This window comes from Balearica regulorum, chromosome 5, assembly GCF_011004875.1.
Source record: "Balearica regulorum gibbericeps isolate bBalReg1 chromosome 5, bBalReg1.pri, whole genome shotgun sequence".
NCBI lineage: Eukaryota > Metazoa > Chordata > Aves > Gruiformes > Gruidae > Balearica > Balearica regulorum.
The window spans coordinates 58,915,467-58,933,352 of record NC_046188.1 but is presented as its reverse complement, the minus strand read 5'-3'; the positions used below and the strand labels follow the sequence as shown (position 1 = coordinate 58,933,352).

The window sequence follows — 17,886 nt, the reverse complement described above, 5'->3', positions numbered from 1 at the left end:
TTGCAGAACACAAGGAAACAGAAAATGAGCCCACATGCAGCTTTGTGCTGCTGCACCAGAAGGCGAAGTGGCTTATCAGCAGTTCTCTGGGACAGTGGCATGCCATCCCACCACCAGTGTGCACCACTGCAGGGCTGGTCAGCATGGCTGCTGGCTCTGCTTCAGCTCTTCCAGCAAGTTGGTATGTCGCAGCTTTCCCCCAGCCCCCAAAAAACCCAATTACTCCTGCCCTTGAGCAGTGCTCAGCGAGCAGCTTATGAAGTGCATCTACCAGAAATGCAAAGGGATAAAAGCAGTGCTCTTTCTGAAGAAATTATCAGGAAACATTCCCTGATAAAAGGAATCTTCAAGTCTCCCAAAAATAATAGCCAGGTAGAAATAATGAGTGAGACTCTAGCTTTGAAAATCATTAGTGGCTTTCCCATTTTCCTAATGGGCATGTAATCCTGAGCATTGTGCATTCCTTCATGTTGCACCTGTGAGCTTTTGCATATCAGATAAGTGCTTCCCTGAACTTTGCTGTCTTTTCCTTTTTTGTAGGCTCCTTTGGCATAGCAGGAAGAAAACCTGGCTTTAAAAGAGGCATTCAGATAGGAAGCAGCAATGTTCCAGGAGGATTTCTGAGTCAAACAGGAGAGGAACTGGCTTCTCAAGGTCTGTATTTCAGAGATGCTTAAAACATGCTGCTGCACAGTTGGAGCAGGTTAGTGGGGAAGCGTCAAGAGCACTCAACGTTCTCATGTCCCAGCCATCCCTGTCAGAAGCATTTGAAGAGCTTTTCTGTGCAGTAGGCTGGACTAGAGCTTGCAGATAAAATGTTTCAAGGGCTGTGAGCCCTGCAATAACGACGACAACCTTGACGTCAGCAGACCTGTGTCTCCAGGGACTAGTGCTGAGAAATCAGTGCCGATTTGCCCAGCTAAGGCAGCTTTGACTGTGTTTCCAGGATCTGGACGATAAGTCTTTTTTCCGTGCCTTGTAAGCTGCCAGTGGTCATTCTTTGCCAGGGGAGCAGCCTGAGCAGTGTACAAGGGACTGACTCCCTCCCCTTTGTAATGTGTTTTACAGTTCAGAGAAACTTTTGTAACACAATAGAGTGTTTTTACATATTAGAGCTTCTAAATTGTTAGAACAGTTGGAAAATCCTAATTGCCTCTAGTAGACGAGAGAAAAATAGTGAAGAAAACATTTTGGATTGCAGAATTAACAAGACTAGGAGCTGAAGATCCATTTCCAAGACCAAAAACATATTCAGGGAGTCCTGTTGTAGTCACAAGTTTATCACAAATACTCCAGCCTTCAACAAGTGATTTGCACCTACCTGCAAAACTTGTTGCTCTGAGTTGCAGAGCTTAAGCTCTGAAAACTGTCCAGAGATGCAACGTCCAGGTCAGTCATGTTTAGATTTACCCCAGGATGTTTTTGGGGCTCCACGCACACAAGGGAGGGGAAAACCTACCTGGGATTGATTCAGCAGTCTGAATTAGAGATGATGAAAGAGGGCTTGGCTGGAGCACAGCATGACTTTACGACTACTGGTTTAATTTTCCTGACACTTTGGGGGTAGCTACGTGGTGATTTAGCTCCGGTTAATTAGAGAGCTAAAGGCTGCTTCAGTTTTGGTTGTTACCCAAGAGCTCAGAGGAGGTTTTCTGGCCTTGTGAATAAAGGTGAAGGAGCTGGAGTCACCCTTGTGAGGGGCTGGCAGGGGATGGGGCCAGGGGGCTCTGGTTGTGCAGGGGTTCCCCTGTTATACGTGGCCCTTTCCAAGGCCTCACACGGCAATCTCCGGTTTGCACCTTGTGGACACAATTTCAGTTTATCATTGTATTGCTTAGAGTTCTCTTTTTAGGGACAGCTGAGTATTTTGCAGATGTCTGTGTGCTTTTTTAATAGGTAAATATCATTCACGTTTCATCAATGAACAACTGAGGCATAAGAAGGTTAAGGGACCTGACGAAGGTGATAGCAAGTCAAATTGTTTGGAATTTTGCAGCTCTGAAATATCACCTTTCTACAACAGGAAACCCTCTTAGGAGTAGTAGGTTTTCATTAAAACAACAGTTCAAACCTGTCGATCTTGATATATCAGGAAAAAGAGGAATGTAGAAAATGTGAAAGTTAGCTTAGTCTCTCTTAAACTAAACCACCAGGTTCCCATTCCTATGGAGAAACAAATACCCTGCAGGCATCATGGTGTCTTTGATTTATTTTTGGAAGCTGAAAACTCCCCCTCTTGGTGTCTGAACTAAGAAAAAAACAAGGATTTTGTGGGCCAACAAAAGGTTTCTGGAGGAAAAAGCCTCCAGTCCCACTTCTCAAGAGTTTATGACATGAGCAGTTAAGCTAATGTAATCCAACTTAGCCTCCCCTACATTTCAAAATTGGATTAAAGTTCGTAAGTCATTGAGGGAAAATGTTACCCAACAGAGTAACTGTATGACTCTCAAATTAGCGTCAGGCCTTCGCAGCTGTGGGTGCAGACCCTGGTTTTAGTCATCTGAGTAAATCAGGGTAACCAGTGTGCCCAGAGCACATGAGGGGGTGAGACGCCTCCCTGCTGCTCAGCCTTTGCAGCTAGGTGGAAGCCCACCAAGCTGTGATGAGTGGGTATGCTGACCACCTTGTTGTTCATAATCTGCCTGGTCCTCGCTCTTTTTACTGTTCTTTGGTGAGATAACTCATCCAAACCCTAAGAAAAGGCTTTGGTTTGGTGTTACGTGTGCTTTCCTTGCAAAAGAAAAGTGGGGTTTTTCCTCCTGCAGTAGCAGTGTGTTGCTGCACGTACACAAGTGACGCAGCTCCAAGCATGCTACCAACTCAGCTGTAAAAAACCCGTGTAGTACCGCATCTGTGTGAATCTGCCTTTCAAAACAGGATCCGCAGATGTGATTAATTACAAGCCTGCTGAGGGAGACGCTTTGCTCCCGTGAGCTGGTTCAGAGGGCCGTGCGGCGGTGTCCGGCTGCCATCTGGCGTCCAACGCCCGGTGGGGGCCACGGAGGGGCAGGGCCCCGCGAAGCATCCCCCAAGTCACCCCAGCCCGACGACAGGGCTGCTCAAGTGGCAACCTCTGGTCTACGTCCAAGCCCTGAGCAAATCCTGCCCAGACTCACCAAGGCCCCCCGCCACGGTATCTCCCGCATTCCTGCGGCAGATCTGGTATTTCTTATTGTTCTCCCCGTCTCTGGGGGAGCAGCTGCAGCTGCCTGACTGGCCTGCCGGGGCAGGAGCTGGCGGAGTCCTGTGCTGTGGGTCCCAGAACTAGCCGGGGGCTTTGGAAAAATCGTGTCAGTCTTCTCACCCTGCTTCGGCATGTAGGGAGTTGGGGCTGATCAGGAGGGGTGAGATAAAAATAAGAATGGAAAACTGGAAGAGCAGCGAGTGGTCGTGCAGAACCACTCACCCGGAGGTGGTGCAGGCTCAGTGCACGCTGCCCTGGGCCCAGCGGTCGCCCAGGAGTTTTCTGCTAAAATAGCTGCGCCAGTCTGCAGCAACAGTCTGATAAATGCCTGCTAAGTGGTATGGTGTCAGCTGGGTCGCAGGGACATGGGTCAGAGTAGGATGAGGAGGGGAAACAGAGGCAGAACTGTCTTTGAAGCTGTGCAGGACTGGACCATGCTCTGCAGAGACAGCAGAAATGCTGGGGAGCGGCCTGGCCGAGTGAGGGTGTTTGGCACCTGGTGTGGTTTTCTTTTTCCCTTTGGTGAGCTGTTCTGCCAAGCTGGTTCTCATACTGTGCCCCATGCCTGCACCCAGCCCTTAGCTGGCCAGCCCTTGGAAGTATGATTTCAAGGAATATATGCTCTGGATTTTCTTCTGCCAGTGGGGAGGATTTGCTGGCTGGAGGTGGCCTGAGAGCAGTTGTGGGTTTGGCTGTTGCCATCTGTAATGGTGACAACAAAGGGAGCATGCGGGAGCACAGGCAGGCAAGTTTCTTTTGCAAATGGGGCCGCGTATGGCTGTGCTGCAAGACCAGGCTTGGGGTGATGGTTCTTTCTGGCCAACCATCTCCCAGGGATGTTCTGTGGGCCAGCAACAACCCCCTTGGGCATCATGCAGTCCTCACAGGCAGACAATGGCCACACTAAAGTAAAACAACAAATGCAGAAAATGCCACCTCCATCCCTACAGGGAGCGACATCCCGCCACACTGCTCAGCTTTTTTTTGCCGGGGGGAACCTGTGTGTGAGCACATGCCCCCACCATTTCCCACCTTCGTTCTGGGAAAAAGCAGCCCAGGGCCAACACAATCTTTCTGGCAGGGGGGAAAACCCGGCTGCAAAATGGGGCATGCTTCTCCCTCACAGGCAGACATGGCGGTCAACTTCACAGGCTTGGAAAGAGCAAAACCACCTCAATGCATCGCTGGCAAAGGAAATGGTTGGGAAAACACAACCTTAGGCTGCTCCAAATGCACAATTTCAGTCCCAGCTATGCTGTGAGAGGGACCGTCTAGAGGTGTCTAAGCAGAGTCTGACCTTAAATAGGTTTGTAAGTGGGGATTTTTCCATTTTTAGTCAGGACAAAGCAACTGACACCCCAGAGGACCTGGGCTTCCCCAGCACTTGCATGATGTGTCAGGGCTGAGCTGCACAAACCTCTGCGGAGTGGAAAGAAAAATCCCCATGCTCTGGTAGGCATTGAAACAGCTAATAAGTGTCAACACCAAGGAAGACTAGGCTGGTTTTGAAACTGTCTCATGTCAGTGCTTGAGTTTTTAATCCCATCCGAGATACTAGTGTGTTCAAATTAAACTTGTGGGCCAAGTTAGGTGAAAGGACACTGGTGCCTTTTGCAACTGTGGGCAAGAGCAGCTGACACAGACCTGTGCGAGTCACACTCAAATGTCCTCACAAACACCCTGGTAGGTTCCTCGTGGTGAAATCTGCATTGCCTGAGCAAATCGCTGTGGTGTGCTCAGAAAATAGGCGACAACAGGAATAACGGCAGGTGAGCATTTGCACGAAGACATTAGGCCTGAATCCTGTAAAAGTTATTTGTGTGCTGTAGCCATGACAAGTAGCTCTATTAATTGGCAATGATTAATAACTGTATAAAACTGGTGCTAGAGCAAGCTCCTTTGATAGGCAGAAGCGTGATGTGAGCAATGAGCAAACTGACTAAGGTAGAAAGGGTTTTTGGTTTGGTTTGGTTTTTTGTGCTTGTTTTATTAAGGAATTTAAAGTAATGACCAATGGGGAAAAGTGAGTCCAGTTGTTCTGGGGTTTGTGATTTATTTTTTCTTTTTATCAACATTCTGCCCAGTCTGTCATGGGTTTTTCTCTGGCCAGCTGCTCATATCCTTTTACATTACCTCTGTCAATTAGGCTAAAATATCAGAAAGAAGGGAGGCTCTCATCAAGCAGTCTTTCTGGGCTTGTGCTTGTAGGTGTTAAAAACTGCCTCATTAAATCTCCCTTCCAAGGCTTTTCAGGATGTTTTTATCTTTAGTTTTGCATCATACTGTTCCAATTTTAATTTCTTGTGGAGGTGAGAAGCAACTACCTTTTCCCAAACTTTTCTTTCATCTTACGTGTTAAAACAACCACTGGCCTTTCCATTTTCTGAAGGATGTGTATTTTTGACATACATACCTAGAAAACCAGTTTGTAAAACAGTGCTTTTCTGCACTTTCGCTTCCCTCACAGTTCCAAGTAGTTGAAGGTCACAGTGAGACTCAATGTGTGAAAGTCACGATAGTCTCTAAATTCATGTAGTGTTACAGACTTTCTGTTTGCATTTTCTTTTGGACCTCAGGGCTGCATTATCAGTGACAGGAGTCCTCAAGACATGATGTCTGTGTGGCTGCTCACCCTGCCAGGCAGGGGAGCCCCAAAGTGTTTCAAACCACAGGCTGGTCTTCCCCCCCCCCCCCATGCCCCCTCCCATTTGTGACTGGAAGGGATGAGTCTGGGTCTTGCTCCCAAGAGGGGATATGTATGAGCTGGCATGTTGCATATCTGTCTGTCAGCCCTGCTCCTGCAGCCCCAGGGCCTTTTATCCTGCAATGAGCACCAGCCCAGGGAGAACCGGGTGGGGGTGAAGGATGAAGGAGGCAAGTACAGCAGGAGGCACCTGGCAAAACATTATTTACAGATAAGTAAAGTAACCTTCCTTACATTTCCCCGCCCTGCTTTAATTCCCTTAGGAAAGCTGTACGGCAGCCCAGGCTTTGCGCTGCAGCTGGGAGCTTGCTGGATGATGTATTTGACTGTACACATTGTCCTTCTGTGGTGCAGTGGGGTTTGGCTTTTTTCGGAAAATATGCCTGAATTCGCTTGAAGGCTCTGAGCATAAATTTATCCTAGGCCAATGGTAACACTCGTAGTGTAAAATCCTTTCTCCTAGGCTCACTGGATGTCTCTGGTTCTGCCATTAGCTCAGCATATCTGATCCCAAATTGGCTCATGAACTCAAGGACAACAACGCGCTACGACGACGGCAGTGAGGTAATCAATACAGCAGGAGACCTGGGGGGGGGGGGGGGGGGGGGTGTGTCACTTAACATTTTTCCAGCCGTTGCACCTCTCTCTCGTGAAGGGCGGGTACAGCTGTTGAAGGGGAGCGAAGCCGAAGGGACACCGGTCATTGTCTCGGACCCGCTCGCAGGGAAGGCGCTGGCGGGCGGGGCCGCCACCAGAGGGCAGCTGGAGCCCGAGGATGAGCCAGGCCCTGGCCGCGGCTTTTGTTTCCGCCTCTGGCTCGGCCGCCGCCCCGGTCCAACGGCCAGGCCGGGAGGCGCCGGGGCTCCCACCGTGAGCCCAAAAAGTAAAGAAAATACCAAACAGGAGAGCACCGCAATTACCAAATAACCAGCATAGCGCAGGCAGAGCTGGAAAGTCCCTAACTGATGAGTGGGGGGGACTAAAAGCTTGCTAGTGTTGCGGGACATTTTAATTCTATTTATTAGAGATGACAACTTTATGACACATTAAATTCCTCTCTTCTGTGCCCTTTAAGAACAAATAATTACACACACCACCACCACCACCACACCCCTACACCCCCCACGCCCCCCCCCCCAAGCAGTTCAAAGACCTTATGGATAGCTCCTTTCCTGGCTGTGCACTGGGTTGCTAAAAAAATTGTTTACTTAACTACTTCACGTTTTCAAGATAAAAATCAGAGCAGTTATTTTTTCACTTCACTTTTTTACTGAACTGGATGGTGCAGCTACTGGTCCAGAAGGCCTGAGTGACTGAACAGTTGCTGCTTTTGGGGTTCCCCCCCCCCAGGATACAGATACATGCTGTTGCTTTCCCACATGGGCTTTGGTTTTGTGGCTGTACCTGCAGGAACGTTAAACAGAAGAAGTAATCTAATCTAAGTTGCTGGAAGCCTGCCTGTTACAGTTTGGGAATGTATGAATAAAGCTGTAACAGTTTCATAAATCAGCTCCATAAAATGGTCACAGGGCAAAAAAAAAAAAAAAAAATTTCTGTCTACTTTAGGAGGGAAAAAAGCACGGTGCTGTGCTATTAGTTTGCAAGATTCCTCCACCATCTGCAGCAGATAAACCTGAATCCGGCAGACAAAAAAGGTGGCCTAAGCCCTCCCATGCATCCTACTGAGGGGTCAAGAACAGCAGGTGCAGCTTTCCACAGGCCTTTGTGTAGGTAAGCCTGGCATGTATTTAAGGCACTACAATGTCACAAAGCTGCTTGGGGTGGAACAGAGATGTCAATGGTGTCACATCTCATTGAGGAGATCGAGTCACTTGGACTAGGAGCGCTGTAACCCTTGGGCTCACTGGAAATGACGCCACACCAGGGGCTGCAGTTTGCGATGCTGCACTGTTTCATGAGATGTGGTGACTCTGACTCACAGCTCTGCTCTCTGACTGCTGTGTTTAGTGTAGCTTTAATTGACTTATTCTAAAGTGGCAATTCTACTCACAATGCGATTAGTTAATTTTTTAAACCACATTTACTATGTGACACTTCACACAAAGCTTTCTTAATTTGTCAGAGCAAGCAGGGACAACAAAGCTCAAAGGTGACTTGTCTCATTTCCTCTTCTATCAGTGACTGAGAAAGACATATGCAGGGGATGTTTTAACAAAAGGCTGTTTTGCCTGCAGAGGCACAGGTCCCCATTAGCTGGCTGGTAAGAGCAGGTGGGCTCTGGCCCCAGGCTGGCACCTCCAGCCTTCATCTGTTACTGTAGCTGCAACTGTTGTATCAATTCATTGCCCACAGGGCATGCTTGGTGTTTCATAAACAGCTAACTGTGCCCTCAAAATACTGTTACTGCCTCTAACAGCTGAGCATCATTATACTGTGCCAAGGTGTACTGAATATGAACATTTAAGAGAAGCAGTGCTGGTAAGACAAATTCTATTGTCTTATGTTTGACCACTGCCTTTATTATGGCTTTAATCCAAATCCCCTTCAAAGCAACACCTCCACCCAACCGTTACTGGATTTTGAACTCCAGTAACTCAGAAGAAACCCATGCAAAAAGACAACCATTAATTCAGAAATGTAAATGACTTTGTATTACTTTATTAAATAGCCAATTCTAAGGAACAGTAAAAAATATGAAAACATGCATCATTTGGTGTTCTTAAAAAACATTTGTCCAAAATAAAGACTGTTAGAAAAATTAAACAAGTTTAGCCCCAATACACCTTCTGCTCTCCACATAAAAGATGTGTGGTAGGTATAAATACTGTTCTGTCTCCTTTAGCAAAGTTTAACAATGTATACATTAGTATTTCTATTACAGCTTTTTTTCACATTTCTTCTGTAAACATAATCAACTTAAAAAAACCACCTTGTTAGCAAGCTGAAGGAACTACTGCTTTCCTGTACAGTAAATACAAGCAGGAAGATCCTGGATTTTCCATTTACTGAAACATTAAAGATTTCAATTAGTACAAAAATATAACCAGAGAATAGATGTCTGAGAAGATTCAGTATTTGAGTGAGTCTTAGTTAATAGGCAAATAAAATGCTATTGACTTCCAAAGCTGAAGATCACTTCTGTACAGCTTCTACTCTTCTGAGATCCAAGTGTCACAATGCTGTACACAAATGCACTGGTTATCCATCTGAAACATTCACTTCTTGTTTGCTAAAAATAATTTAACATTTAGCTGAATTCAAAAGCTGGTGCCAAGAGCTGGGCGTCCATGTTCAGCGCACGGACAAAGCTCAAAGCTAACAAGCCACACCAATGGGCACCTGCTCTTCAGGAGGGGGGACTTAATTCTCAAAACATTTGTACAATTCAGCACAAATACTGTTTTACTTAGCAATAGACTGACTTCCGATCTGGTGTGGGAAATCTACAAAGCAAAATCACAGACTTGTTCCTTTTCCCTACAGAAACAGAAAGAATTGGCCTTGTTCCTGGAGAGAGTTCTGAGACAGAGCAGGAGGCTCTTCGGGAAGCCTTGTTACTAGAAATACTGAAATTATTTTATTGATGGGAATTAATTTTTTTCTAAAGCAGTATTGCTACACATTTATCATTTTTATCTCAAATAAAAATGTCAGGTTTAGTTTTCCTCTTGCAGTTTTTTTAATCTGGCCTCCAATTAAAATTAAAAGTGCTGCATCTAAACCAGTGGTATGTTATCCTCAGATGTCTTACACAAACATAGCCTCGATGCCTATGATCGCTGGCCTGTATGCGTTACCACCTTCTGTTCACGTGCTCCAGAAATCTGTAAGTCAAAACCATACATCTTTTAAACTATGAAGTGAACTCTCAAGGTTTTGTTTTTTAGCACTTCTCAAGTATCAGACAGTACAAGAACAACTTGCATGACTACTTTTTCCAAACATTTGACAGCAGCATTTTGTACATGCCTATTTCCAGGCCTTTTGTTTGGATTCCTGCAAACAGAGGAAAACAGGACATACAATCCAACCAGCCAGCAGGTACCCAGTGATGCCCGCCTGCCCTCGCTAAGGAAGAATGTATCTGAGCGGTAAGTAAGTGCTGTGTGAAGAGCAAGAGATGGACAGAGGAAAAAACTCAAAGGATACTCAGTGGAAGGAAAGGTAACGCTCTATCTTGGAGTTGGACAGAACCTCCAGGACTGATTTATCATGGCTTTAAATGATACTAACTGAACCCATGAAACAATTGCTTCCCTTGCATTTTGGAATGAAAGTGACACTGCTTGATCAGTTAGATGCTGTCAGATTGTTACAGAAACAATGCCGTCACAAGCTACATTTAAATAAAAATCTTCAGTTGAAAGGTTTTTTTATATAAAAAGAACAGAATTTCTGGAAATGTGAGGGAAAACAGCAAGTACTGTCAGACACCACATATTTTAATTACTGAGCTCTGAGAAGACACTCCTATGTGGTAAACAGTATTTCCTTTGCAGAAAGGCCCAACCTGCTGAGCAAACTAAGATCTTTATAAGCAAGAAGCTGCTCTGTGCAAAGCAGAAGGGATGAAGGTGGGCTTCTATTCACAAATGATACGTCAGCTACCGTCATCACTCTGAAGTGGCTTTTTTCCCTTTCCAGCTTTTCTGTCTTTGCTTGAGTTCAGCTTCAGTGAAGGCGGCTGGGCCCCAGTTTGTGATCAAGTGAGGATTCTTGGAGCCTGGAAGACAGAGTGCAATACTCGAAACAGGCATTGCTGACAAGGACGTCACTCAGCCACCATCGGTGGGACAGGTCAAGTGTCACTCTTCATTAAGCTAAGAAATTTAACTTTTCCCCGAAGTCAAACATTTTAGCTATCTTCATGTTTTTGGCAGTTAGCACTTAGGCGAACTGCATTAAACACCTAAACCATGCAATGTTCAGGCTGATCCTTGCTTTGTTTTAAACAAACAAACAATAATAAAAAAAATTGTTATAGTAGGGCCAGTAGAAGTAAAGACTTGAAAGTTACCATCAGCATTTCTCACAAATGTTGTATTTATAGTATAGCCAGCTGTGAAACCAGTAAGCTACAGGAAAAGGCAGACTTCAGTAACTCACTAGGTGATCAGTGTATACAAGACAGTATGAATACATGTTTTTCGTAACCCTTCTGTTGATAACTTACCTGGCTCTATTAGTCGAATTAATCCCTCATGATGAGCTACTTTATCTTTCCAACTCTTGGTCTTATTAGCTGCTGTTTCCAACTTCTTCTTAACCTCCTGAAATAAGATACATTCCACTTGAAAACAAGAACAACTTTTCTCAATTTATATAAAAAGGAAAAACATCCTTTTAAATCCGAAGACAGAACCATGCTAATTCAGCCAGCGCTCCATTTAGTGTAGCCAGAACTTCATTTCTAACCATCCTAAATAATTTAGTCAGTCACTACCTGTATAAAAGCAAGCTGTCAAACCAGAATGCAAAAATAACTACGTTTTACAAGATTTTGTAGCTGCGTAAGTTTCAAACCAAAAAAATGCATTTTCTGTTCAAAACTAAGAGGAGCTAGTGGGTATCTCTCACTATCAGAAATAAAACATAAGCTAGGAAAAGGACCGCTGCTGCTACACCCAAGCAAGGAGGAGGTATCCTTCAGTCTAAACCAGTCTTTTGGTCAACTCTAAACAGAGGGCTGGAATGTTTAATTATTTCTAAAATAACGAGTCAACTATCACAGTGACCTACTCCATCATCTGCTTTGTGGATTTATTTTTTTTTTGGTTGGTTACTTTGTGGGGGTTTTTTATGTCTATTGTATTCAGCAGTTCCTTTGGAGTAGTAAATGATGTTTCATATACAAAAAGCCTGCCATGTCATCTACAAAAAAGTCAAGTATTAGCCAAAAGCAATCTAATGCTGGTGTTAGATGTAACACGAACACGGTAAGTTGTAAAGCGGCCAGAAGTACCCCACCAGGGCCCTTGCAGTTCACTGCAGCATTTGTGTTCTGCGCCAGCTGACACAGCTCACTCGCTTGTCCTTCACAGAGCTAACCTCTGTGGCACAGAGACAGCATAAACACACTCCCTCGTTAAACAGAAATCCAGTCATGTTTTGTTTCCTGACCTAAATACACACAGGATCAACACCTCCCTAGCCCTAGAAAGTATGCAGCACCTCAGACTTTGTACTTGCTGGATTCTGACTCTTATTTCTGCCATGAACACAGCTACTGGCCTCCACCAAAAACACTCACCAGAGCAGAGAACAGGCCCGGCCTTTGGGATGTGAGGCACTGCTATGCATTGAGAATCTGAGCTAATTCCTAGCTAGCCTTGACATCAGTTTAGTGCTTAAATACCTTTTTGAGGAGCGCGGGCCTACAGTAGCACATTGATTTTTCATCTGTAGAAGACAATATTGCCCATGACATCATCATAACAATACAAGAATTCAAAAGCATATGGCATTTAGTTATGACAGCAACAGGACTGCATAAGAAGTTAGTCTACAGTAAAAAATAAACGTATACACAGTATTTCAGGATACGACTGAGCTGGCTTGCATGCAAATTGGGACAAAAGAGTAAAAGAGGTGGCATGTCTAAAACATGTCCTCCTCTTCAAAAGTATCTCCTGGTCTAGGCCAAAAAACCCCAATGCATAACTCAGCTGTTATTCTACATTTTGTGCCATACCAATCCTTAAAGAAGCATGATATTGATGAACCTCAAAAATTCAGTTAAACTGCTGAATACCTGGCTAACTGGGATGAACAGAACAGCTCACCTCATATTGCTCAAGGGCCTCCTTCCTTTCCAGTTCAAGTTGTTCCAGTTGCTGCATAGCAACTTGAAGAGCCTGTTCCTTTATCATTCTCTGATTTTCTAGCTCTTGCTTCTCCGCTTCTGTCATCTGAATGGTCTGTTGCTGCTGCAAGTGCCATTTTTCCAGTTCAGCTCTCTTTGCTGACTCCTCTTCCAGTAATCTGCAATGGGGATTGCAACGTTAACTGCACTTTAAAGTAAGCTGTATCCATTATGTAAGTATAAGTGTAAGGGAGCCAAGCTAATTATTTTCTTTCTTTTTTTTTTTTTAAAAAAAAAAAAAAGCTTGGGAAGCAGGGAAAAAGTTATTGCTTGTTGGCTTGTATTCAGTGTAAAGCTGAAAATCATGCCAGCAGCGCAAGCAGGCTGACTGCTACAAAAGGCTATTCAGAAAATTTAGTCAATAATGCAAATAAATACACAACACTGAAAACCACAGAAGAAACAAGCGTGCATAAGTTATCTTAATTGTCTTAGGAGGACTGAATAGATGAAGAAGCAAGCCACGCTAAACAAAGCCCATATGAGCAAGAGGAGACTTAACCCTTTTATCAATGTAAACCTGTGATACAATACAGCAGAAAGTCATATTTACAGTTACTGCTTTATAAAATACATAATAGAGAAGTCTGTACAGAGTCATCTCAGTTTTTCAAGTGCTGACATATGCAACACCTGATAGAAAAATAAGTGCATCTGCTTTTCTGAAATTGCTGAGCATTCCCACTGCTAAGGGCTAATCAAGCATATTAAAAAATCATAAATACCAGCTTTAGCCTTCATAGCTTAAGGAAAAAAAAAAATTATCCTGCATTTAGACTTCAAGCTAGTCCCCCTGTCCAGCAATGGGTCCAAGATACAAACAATCTGTAATAGCATGGCAGCGTTAGTTACTGTTGCAGGGGGGAGCGGGGAATTGAAGTAAATCTCTACTAGGTAAAAGCCATACCTGGCTTGAAGTTTCCTTACAGTCTCTTCATCTTGACGTGCCTGTTTCTCATCCTCCAAAGCTTCCTGTAGCTGCTTATACATTTCTTCCAGTTCACGTACTCTCTGTAAATACTGTTCCAGTTCAGAGGATTTCTGAGCAACCTGCTCTTCCATTTTTTGTCTTACCTAGCAGCATAAATTGAGGACACATATGAGCCACCATTCAACATGGGTTTCCAGTTTTAAAAGGAGTTGCCAGGTTTCCCTCAGATAATGTTTTCAGAGCTAAACCTTTTCCTGCTGCCTGCGGAGCAAAACTGAAAAATTGAGTCTAGATTTGTAGATGTGTAACTAAAAGCATTTAAAAAAAAAAAATTAATAGTACAGGTTACTTACATGCCCTACTTCATGCAGCACAGGATTTTTACAGGGGTTTAAACCTAACTTCAGTCAGTTTGGTCTTGCCACTTAGTTTACAGATACACACAAAACCGAACGAAGAGAAAGCTTGTAGAGCGCCCAGACACAAAGGTCAGACTGGTTTAATTACAGTTTCCTCTCCTTTCCTTGGCAAGTCCTCCCTTGGCAGCAGTGTACTGCGCACACTTATACCTGGATGACGGCACCATGACAGCACAGAGTTGATAAAGGGTTGGAAATCAGCCAAGGAGGCTGGCTTTGCTAAGAGCAACTGTAACAAGAAACAAAGGTGACGGAATGCTGCATAGCCACAGTCACCCAGTCTCTGATCCTCATTCTCCTCCTTTCACTGACCAAAATGGGAAACCGGGGCACTGTGGCCCCAGAGCCATCCTCCAACTCAGCCCCTCCCTGTGCTGGGGACAACAGCAGTCAGCTGGCTTTGAACTGAGGTGGGATAAAGCACCAAAACCTCAGCCTTCAGCAGGACCTAACGCATATTTCACAGAAGGTAGGCACAGCTGCTGAAGTCAGCAAGAAAGGCTCGTGGTCAAGTGCAATAGGATGGCACGTCCTGCTCCACTGGTCTGCAGTCTGCTTTCCCTCAGCTAACCTAAATCCCACTGACCCAGAAAGTGATTGTATTCAGGAATTCACACTCAGCCCATAGAGCAGCACTGTGTGCATTTATGTCCTGAGATGTTCCATCACACTGACTTGGCTATTTCTACTTCTTTTCTCCAGCTAACAGAAAAACCTGTTATGCCTGACAAAGCCCTTGAAGATTGAAAATTAGTTCTTTTGAAAATTCTCAGTGTGGATTATAGTAACAAATAGCATTGTAAAGCTACACTATTTCTTTAATTTTTCTATGTCTGTATGTGTATAAATGGAAAAGAACCCACAGTATAAAAAAAGCAATAGTTTTAGGAATATATTCAAGTAAAAAAATTCCTATAATACATTTTGATTATACCTGTACTCATTTTGGATATTCATATAGTATGTACTGGCCTCAGGTTCTCCATTTTTGAAAATGGCAAGGATAACGTCAGTCTGCATTTATCTTTCAAACAGTAATTTTTTTCCCCAATTTTCCAATAATATTTAAGCTTTCAATGTTATACAAATTGTAGGCAAACTGTTCTGGTATTTGAATTCACTAATAAAAATATTTTATTCCTATGTCTGTAATAAATGCAACACAAGTTGCATTCTTTAGCCTCCTGCAAATCTGCAGAATCCTTTCAGTGATTGCCTGTGAGGGAAGTCATTGCTGAACGCATTGCTCACTATGTGTAATCATAGCAAAAACCCACGTGCACTACTCACCATTTTTTCTCTCTCCAGCTCCAAACTGAAGCGATCTTGTAATTCAACTTGAGTCTGAAGTCTTTTCTTCTCTTCCTCAGCAGCACGAGCAGCTGCTGCTTCTAGTTGCTGGAAAAGAGAGGCAGGGGAAGAAAAGAAGGAAAAAAAACCCCAGTTTGTCAAAACTAAAAAATTTGGATTGAATTTTATCTAATAATTTTGTTTTTTAACAAAAATGGAAGAAACCTTCAAGAAGCATTAAGACACCAGTTTGTTTTTTTTTTTAATGTCTGAGGCTATTCTCAATTTCTAAATATAATCTTATTATTTGCAAGATGACTTTAAATTTACCAATGAAAACTCAATTATTAGATTTCCTCCAAGTTTCCTTTGAGTCCTGCTTTGCACAACTGATAGAAATCCCTCTATTTCCTTCTCTATTTCATATGGGACAGAAAACTATTATTATGGAAAATGACATCCCAGGCAGGACTGCACAGGAGTTCCAACAGTGAAAACATGCCAGCATGCACGGAGTTCATAGAGAAACAAGTTCATAGAGAAATAGAAGCAAGAAGCATTAAATTGCCATGAGAAAGCAGAAGTGCTGCAAACTTTGACTATAATAAGTGATTGTGCTGTTGTGAATCACATCCCTTTAACATGCCCTAAATTGCCATGTAAGGGAAATAAACTTCTAGTCAATCATCATCACTTGAAATTAGGGGGAGAATTAGCCTAGTCAGAGTTAAGGCCTAGGAAACAGCTAAGGCCTTAACCCCTTTTTGCAACTTATACAACTTTTTTTTTTTTTTTGCATCGTGATTTCACAAATAGTCATCACAGTTTTTCCTTTCTTCAGGATTTCAATAGTATGTATTTTTAGAATGTGTGGAAGGTTACAAGTGTACAAGTACCAGCCAAAACTTCACCAATACTGAACCCAAATTAATTCTTTCACAGAATTTTCCTACGAAACTTATCTGATGCTTCAGAGGAAACAAAGCAAGCACTCTTCTTTCATAATACACTAAGCTGGCGAAATTGCTTCCACAGACCTTCAGTAAGAGCAGGATGTCCATCTTCAGTATTTTTGGAAGGTACTGCATTTAAACCACCTTCCTTCACACAACTTAGATGAACTAATGAGATGCCTAAATGATTAAAACTGCCAAGCTAAAACTTTCATTCCTTTAAGTGCTTGTGATATCACTCTAGTCTGAAATAGATGGGAAGAAGGGAAGGAAAAAGCTCCTAGTTTGTTTTTAAGCTGTAGAAGATAGTACAGAATTGCTCTCCTTTGAAAGGCTTAAATGATGCCAGTCTTTTAGAAGTAGTATTCCTCCTCTGCCAGAACATTTAAAAGCATGTAATTGTAGTCAAATCCAAGATGCCTATTTAAGTGAAATTTTCTTTTGATTTCCTTCCCCGCTTTGAAATTAAACAAACATTGCCAATACTGAGCCGAGGGTGAACGTGCAGAGTCACAGGCAGGGGTGGGTGCTAGGCATTTGCCAGATAGCTCAACAAGAAAATACACTTTTTGTCCACTCTTTATCAGCAACTTCCTGCTTAATTGATGTCAGAAGACATCAGTTCCTGGCAGGTAAGGTTACTGGCAACAACTGTGCAATTTAGGGAAAAGTCCCAAATGGGGGTGGGAGGGAGGGGGAATCAACAGGAATACACCATTCCAGCAGGGGTTAGTTAGCACACAGTCTCTGAAGCCCATGCAAGACCCCAACTTGAAACGAAAAAGGTGCACAAGCCTTGTGCATGCTCTCCTGGTAAGAAAACCTCACCTTTCAGTCTGTTTACTGTGCGTACCTCAAAATTCCATTTAAAAATATGAAAAAAAAAACCCCTCTTTTAGACAAAGGCTCTTATTCTTCTGAAATTTTGTACTGCAGGAGCTATCAAGATGCAAACCAGTCTCAGAGTGCACTTTGGCAGCTGCTGCGTAAGTGGTGGCTCACTGCCATTAGGAGCAAATCTAACTCTAAGAACACTTAGAACACTTCAGAACACTTCAGTTTCCTGAACCATTTACAAAGCTTTTTCCTTGAAGAACAGTTTTCTAACTTATCAAACACTTTACGTTCCTCCAACACAGTACCTCCCCACTAATTCCACTTAGTCAAAGTGCAGTTGTTTAGTCTCTGACATGAACTACTCTCCCTGACAAGTCATTTTAAACCAATCCACTGCAAAGATGCTTCTTGCCGCAACTCTCTTTAGTTTACCCATTGTGATTTCTGCAGAACTCCCTGGAGCCTGTCAACATCCTGCTGCTCCTTTGGGGTTACTCTCATGTTGTATTCCCCCCAACTTTTTCTCAATAAAGTAAACTCAACACTGAAATCTAGCCCTGTGCTTTCTGTTAACAGGTATATTATTTACCAGTAACTTGCAGGTAACACAGGCTATTCTTTAAACCATTTTGCATTTTGAATCAAACACATGGTAGAATATAGGTGCTAAAATTAAATTTAAAAATGGTTTTCCACTGTCAGACCCCATTTAAGGCAAACAGAATAATACCCACATCAGTACTGT

At 43.4% G+C, this 17,886-nt stretch overlaps 1 protein-coding gene and 1 long non-coding RNA gene across 5 annotated transcripts in view; one reads left to right on the top strand and one right to left on the bottom strand.

The window, feature by feature from the left end:
* Positions 1–6,101, top strand: part of LOC142602104 (uncharacterized) — a 30,443-nt gene extending 24,342 nt beyond the window's left edge. For all 3 annotated transcript variants that reach the window (XR_012835796.1, XR_012835797.1, XR_012835795.1), the window contains one exon: positions 541–6,101. This is a non-coding gene — a long non-coding RNA (uncharacterized LOC142602104). The remainder of the gene's footprint in view (positions 1–540) is intronic.
* A 2,384-nt stretch (positions 6,102–8,485) lies between these two features.
* The window catches only part of SWAP70 (switching B cell complex subunit SWAP70), a 41,334-nt gene continuing 31,933 nt past the window's right edge, over positions 8,486–17,886 (bottom strand). For both annotated transcript variants that reach the window (XM_075755150.1, XM_075755151.1), the window contains 5 exons: positions 15,352–15,459; positions 13,619–13,785; positions 12,632–12,830; positions 11,023–11,119; positions 8,486–10,572 (listed from right to left, as the gene is read on the bottom strand). In XM_075755150.1, the coding sequence (XP_075611265.1) occupies positions 10,463–10,572; positions 11,023–11,119; positions 12,632–12,830; positions 13,619–13,785; positions 15,352–15,459 (681 nt within the window). In that variant the 3' untranslated portion in view covers positions 8,486–10,462. The remainder of the gene's footprint in view (positions 10,573–11,022; positions 11,120–12,631; positions 12,831–13,618; positions 13,786–15,351; positions 15,460–17,886) is intronic.